This window comes from Balaenoptera ricei, chromosome 9 (assembly GCF_028023285.1).
Source record: "Balaenoptera ricei isolate mBalRic1 chromosome 9, mBalRic1.hap2, whole genome shotgun sequence".
Lineage (NCBI taxonomy): Eukaryota > Metazoa > Chordata > Mammalia > Artiodactyla > Balaenopteridae > Balaenoptera > Balaenoptera ricei.
Window position 1 is genome coordinate 81,205,758 of NC_082647.1, and position 6,608 is coordinate 81,212,365.

At 33.4% G+C, this 6,608-nt stretch overlaps 1 protein-coding gene across 2 annotated transcripts in view; it reads left to right on the forward strand.

Annotated features, from left to right (window-relative positions):
- SEMA3E (semaphorin 3E) overlaps window positions 1-6,148 on the forward strand; it is a 261,910-nt gene extending 255,762 nt beyond the window's left edge. The window contains exon 17 of one of the 2 annotated variants that reach the window (XM_059934035.1): window positions 4,516-6,148. In XM_059934035.1, the coding sequence (XP_059790018.1) occupies window positions 4,516-4,968 (453 nt within the window). In that variant the 3' untranslated portion in view covers window positions 4,969-6,148. The remainder of the gene's footprint in view (window positions 1-4,515) is intronic. The other variant, XM_059934036.1, reaches the window with a different exon arrangement.
- Window positions 6,149-6,608: the final 460 nt, after the last annotated feature.

A 6,608-nucleotide genomic window follows, 5' to 3' on the forward strand; every position in this document is an offset into this window, starting at 1 on the left:
GTACATGAGCCGTGAAAATAAATGTATTGTGTTATAACTCTTATTCTGCTTCTACTTTTTAAAACTCAGCACTTTGTTTGTATGGTTTATCACTGTTGCTGTTGTGTGTCTGTGTTTCATTGTTTCTGAAGGCTGCTCATCCCATCGCGTGTATTCATTGCTCCTAATTGATCCATTTCCCTATGAGTGGACCAAGAGTGTTGTTAATTCTCACTACCATATCTTTAATGATCATCTCTGCAGGTAACCGCTTATAGATCTGAGTGCAAATTTCTAAATTATTATCTGTCAACATCTTTCATTTCTATAACTATTGCCAGCTTGCTTTGCAGAATTTCTGCACCATCTGCACTCTCAAAGCAGTTCATGTGGGTTCCCATTTCCGTATATCCTCACCTATATTTGGTATTTTCTGTTTTTTGCCTTTCTTCTGGGTATAATGTAGTATTTCGTTTAAATTTGCATCCCTAAAATTACTAGTAAGGTTGAACATTAACTTTGCATACTTATTAAACATTTGGGTTTCTCCTCTGAATTGCCTATTTATATGCTTTTTCCATTCCATTTTTTATTTCTCTTTTTTGACTTTCAAGAATTCTTTGTATCTTCTGTGTACATTAATCCATTCTTGAATATAAATATTCCAAACTTCTTTGATATAGTTGATATTTTGAATACAGTTTTCACAGTATAGAGTTCTTATTTATGATAACTTTCTTCTCAGCATCTTCTTGTGTTAGATTTAAGTTTTCTCCAGTTGGATCTTTAATCTGAAGTAAATACAACTTTACTTGTTCTCTGTGTAGTGTGGTAGGTTTCCCCAAATGAGCTATTAAGTAATTCATCCTGTCTCTCTTGGGGAATCATCTCTGTCATATAGCAAGTTCACATTGGAAAGTGTTTTTAATAAAAGGAAAATTTTATTTTTATACTGTAATATATGATACATTTTCTATAAGTCAAACAATTTTTTTTTTTATTGAAAGCAGGCCAGATAAACAAATATATAAAATTGTTGGTCTTTATTTCTTTATTAAAACTGATTTCATTGTTAAATATATTCTGAACTAAACCAATTCAAGGCCTATGTCTGTCCATTTCCTATAAAAAGTGTGGAACCATATGGTTGATACACATGGAAATCACTGCTTCTTCCTGACTAGCTACCAGATGTGCAGGGTTCTTTGTTCAATTACTTTTTTTATTTGACATTATGAAACATACTGAATCAATCTCTATAGCTAAGAATATTAAAACCATTTTCAGTAAGAAATTTTGTGTTTTTATAGATTGCCTATAAGAATATTTGATAAAATGATGTATTATGTACCATCTTCTTGACCAAGGAAATCTGGTCTGCAGACAGAACAGCTGGATGAAAACAATTCTGTAATAAAGATTTGATGTTGAAGGTATCCATGTTAACAAAAGTAGAAAGATTAAATCGTGGAAAGACTTCAAATACAAATTTCTAAGTCATTTTTTATTTTTAGGCATTCATAGGCCATGGAAGATATATTTAACTTTCAAAGCAGTTTAAATAACCTTCATAGTGTACAGCTGTCCAGACTCAAGAGTTAAAACATCTTTTCCTGAATCTATGATTCACTGTAACCAGGAGGGGAGACCAAAATTCCAAGACAGGCACTATCTATAACATGCAAATAAATGATGTAAGATAATTCCCATTGTAATTGTCGTGCTTCCACATTTTTGAACCAGTCTGGACTTTATCTATAACAGTGCAGTTTCTCAAACTTGGGTTTCTGATTATGAAAGAAACACCTGCTTTTTATACCAGACTTGGAAACAAAAAACAAAGTCCTTCTTATCCAGTGATGAAAGATTTGTATTTATTTCTGTTTTTGCTTTTTGTTTTATTTCAAAACACTTTCATAGACTGCTTGCTGTATGCCAGAAAGTAGGCTAGATGACTTTCGTGTTTTCTCATGTATTATTCACTCTCACAGGAGGTATAGTAGGGAGAGATCAAAGGATCATATTCATGATGATGTTTGTATGCAGATTCTTTTCAGGGGAAGACAGTGTCCTGGAACTGTTTCTTCTATGTATCTGTGGAGCACAGACGTCTTCTTTCTTTTGTTAGTAACTGCTCCTGAAATCATGCTTGTTTCCTCTCTATCCAAGTCATTATTGAACTTACCTAGAAAAAGTGAATAACTTTTGGATGTATCTTTACTAGTATACCCCATTGTTTTGCATGTTTGTGCCCTATGAACTAATTAGTATGTTCTCGTTTTTCAGTGTGTTCTGAGCACTCATTGTGGAATATTCAGAATGATTAGGAGATAGGCCTTTGCCATTATGAAACTTAGTATATGGTTCAAGAGATAAAAATTGTGTGGAAAAATAATTTGAAGAGGAATAAAAATACCAACTTATATACTACAGATGTGAATGCTATTGAGTTACAAAAAGAAACAAAAGATTTTTGTGGGCTGTAAAGAAAGTATTCATTTAAGAAGGGAAAATTTAAGGCTAGAAGGAATTTTTTTAAGTAATGTATGGGTGGAGTTCCCAACAACAGAAAGGAGTTCAACTAATGGAAAGAAAGGCTAAGACCAGAATAAGACCTGGAAGTGTGAAATAAGGGGAGAGTTCAGGGGCCAAGAGCAGCGGCAGTTGTGAGGAGGAAGGTTTGATTCTAGTATTGTATAGGTTCCCCCCACCACCTGCCGTTAAAAGTAAAACATTTTCTTGGGCTGCCATCATAACTTAGAATGTTTATTAAATATTCACAAGACTGAAACAAATGCATTCTTTATGCTCATAGCTTTTATTTCAAATATAGAATGAAAATAAATTTACAAATAAAATAGAAATAAGTATATGCATCATTTAAATGTTTATTTAATGTGATGGCTTTTTTTCGCTGAAATAAGGTATCTCCATGAACATATTTTGGAATACAGACTACCACATATGAGTGTGTATGTGTGTGTATAAAACATCTATCCACAACACCTTGTGCCATATGATGATGCAGTCCCCCCACACGTTGTTCAAGCGACTTCAAAACTTTTTATGTACATTAGTACGTAGGGATGTTGTTTGGTTTTCATATGGCTGGAATGTATCATTAACATATTAAATTTACCTTTGTTCTCAGCAGCTGGAAACTATTCAAGCTTTAAAAATGGTTCAGAATAAACACAAACACTCACAATGAGGTTGATCTTCCACATGATCCCAAATAGAGTTTATTAATTTATATTGATTATCATGAAAATAAACACATTAAGAAATCCTTCTAGAAAATTCATTCTTCTCCAGAAGTGTACCTCTTCCACCAACCCTAGTGAGAAACACCACATTAAGCTACTTTGGGATAGACAATCAGAAAGGCAGAATCTGGTTCATTGAGCAATTCTCACCTGCTCAGAGGAGCAGGAATAGAGTCTGAATAGAGGAGGAATAGAGTCTGAATAAGTTCTCAATCAGGAGCATGACAAAAGGGAGTGGACTTTGAAGAGTAAAATGGTACCCATATGTTGACATAAAGGGGAAAGATACCAGGTAAAAGAAAACTTATTACAGGACTGTTGTTACGTATTTGCAGGTAATGTTGCAGGCTCGGGTGTACAAAGGTTAACAGGTGAAATGATGGTATTAAGGGAAGGAGGATACTTTGACATTGGGTGTGAAGGAGGCCTGAAGAAATGACATTTAGTGCAGCCTTTCGGGATGAGAGGGAGCCAGCCGTATGGGAGTCCCTCTAGGTCCTGAAACAGAATCAAGTTGGGCATGAAAGCAGGAACAGAAAGAAGAAAGATTTGGGGGAGACTGCCATGAGATAAGGTCAAAGAAACAGTCATGAAATATGTAGCAAAAAATAGTGAAATGGAATGGATGGATTTTTTTTTTTTTTTTTTTTTTGGTAAGGAGAGAGAGTATAGGTATCCCAGCTCTCTCAACACAGGTCCTTGTAGGTACATTGATCATTATGATCTGGGAAACATAAGAACCCCTGAACTAATAATGTGAGAAATGGCATTTGTTCTGGCATCACAAAAGAAATTAAATTTGACAAATCTTCATTTCACTCAAACTTTGAGTGCTATGCTGAACTGGAGAAAGCTCTCTCAGTTTGCTCTTAACAATACTGATGTAAATTGACCTCAAAGTCATTGATATGAAGTGATCTCAATATAAATAAGTTCAGGACACACACACACACACACCTGATGTAATTACCTACCTCTTTCTCATATATATTTATATATATAGTATAACTATAAATATATAAAAGAAATATATGTATTAAAATATGAATGCATAAATAAAATATTAACATAATTTATATACATTTATATAATATATAGTTAATATACTCATATAATAGGTATATAATATATATAATTATATATATGAATTTTAGGATTTCATCGTATGATAACAAAAATGAAAAAATTCTAGATAGTGGAAAGGGTTACAGGTTGGCGTTCTTTTGTCCTGGATAATACTTCAGTGCCACTGATTTTCTTGTTCTTGCAGGTGAAGACAGATGACAGAATGGTTAAGATGGACCTCGGTTTACTCTTCCTAAGGGTACGCAAAGTGGATGCTGGGACCTATTTTTGCCAGACAGTAGAACATAGTTTTGTCCATACAATCCGTAAAATCACCCTGGAGGTTGTGGAAGAGGAGAGAGTGGAGGAAATGTTTAACAAAGACTACGAAGAGGACGGGCCTCACAAGATGCCTTGTCCTGCTCAGAGCAGCACCCCACATGGAACAAAACCCTGGTACAAGGAATTCTTGCAGCTGATTGGTTATAGCAACTTCCAGAGAGTAGAAGAATACTGTGAAAAGGTATGGTGCACGGATAAAAAGAGAAGAAAGCTTAAAATGTCCCCTTCCAAGTGGAAGTATGCCAACCCACAAGAAAGGAAGCTCCGTCCCAAAGCCGAGCACTATCGCCTGCCTAGGCATGTGCTGGACTCCTGATGGGGCGAAACCATCTACTGGCTTCTGAAGAATTTATATTTAGAAACTAAAAAAAAAAAAAAAAAAAGAGAAAAAGAAACCATCCACCTTCTTTGCATTACTTAAAAGAGATTTCTGTAATACAGAAAGGGACTATAAAGGTGTTATGATAAATTATTCTATATACTCATTTGACTGGTTGAACCTTACATAAAATTAACTAATTTTTTAAAAACAATGTATTGCTCGATGATTTCACATTATATTTATCAAAAGGTGACCATAGCTGTAGCTTTGAGTACTTGGCTGCTTTTCCATGGCAATTATTATTTTACCCTGGGAAGACTTAAGATTATTGCAATATTGCTGAAAAATTAGAGATTTTCATAATCATGGCAAAAATAAATGTTTTATTCCTTCTGAATTTTGCCTTTCCACCACGATGTAAAATATATAGAATATCAGATACTTTAACATTCTCATGTGAACCATCTGTAGTCTTTAAGAATTATTGTGTTAGTGTTGTCTAAGCCATGAGCTTTATGAAGCAGGTATGTCATAATTATCGTAAACCATGAAGGAAAAATTGTGGTCACCTTGAGGCTTGTGCTTTTCATAAAACATTCATTAAACCATATTCACAATAGTTCTGTTTCAGGATGAAAACACATTCTTTCAATTTCACTCCAGTGCAGAAAGAAGAAAGTTAAGGTAACTTCTCAGAAAAACAGCAAAATGTGTCAGAACAGCTGCAGTGACAGACTCTAACTGAAAACATTTTTGCTGCCCTCTTGTGGTAGAAAAGGTATATTCTCATATCTTTTTTTTAATTCTATGGTTTGTCCAGTAAAGATCTGAAACCAGTTTCTCAGTAACTATATCTAGCTCATTTTCAGAAAAAAAAAACTAACTGAAGTAAAAATGTGTTAATGCTTATATCATGTTTTAAAGTGGAGATAATATGTTTATTATTACCTCACAAGCCCAAAATGAAGATATTACGGCACTGAAGCTCTATTAAAACTTAAATTTTATGCCTTCTAAATAATCTTCCATGAAATCTAAAAGATATTCCAGAAACATGTTTTATTATTTTAAAAAAAGTAAAGCATTCTGTTCTCAGATATCAAAATTTCCTTTCAGTTTTATATTAACAAATAGGAAAATTGTTTCATGAGGTTCACTTAATTACTGAGATGTTTAGAGCACCTTAACTTTTTTCGTATAAATCTTATCAGAAGTTTTTATTTTTGAGAATGCTTATTTCCTGAAGTTTTTTCTTCTGTTTTATTTAGCCATTAACTTTCTAAAATATGAAATTTTGAGAGTTTTCATTTAACTAAAGACTAAAAGCAAGTGAATTACACGTGAAAACAATTATGAATATTTAAATGTTAATTTTGAATAACGTTAATTTCAGTTTTCAAAATTAGCTTATAGGCTATACAATTATGAAAGTTAAAGTGTTGATAACTTGTGATGGTTTGCAATTTCATTCAAACATTAACAAATTTAAGAAAGTTTGGAAAGTTCATTCAATAAGCTGCCAAGCTCCAAAAGTCCTAAAGGAAACAAATATATCGGAAATTAACATTCTCTGAAAAATGCAGTTGTTATTTACCTAGAAATCCACTGGAGGTCATTGCTGCCCACCAATATTA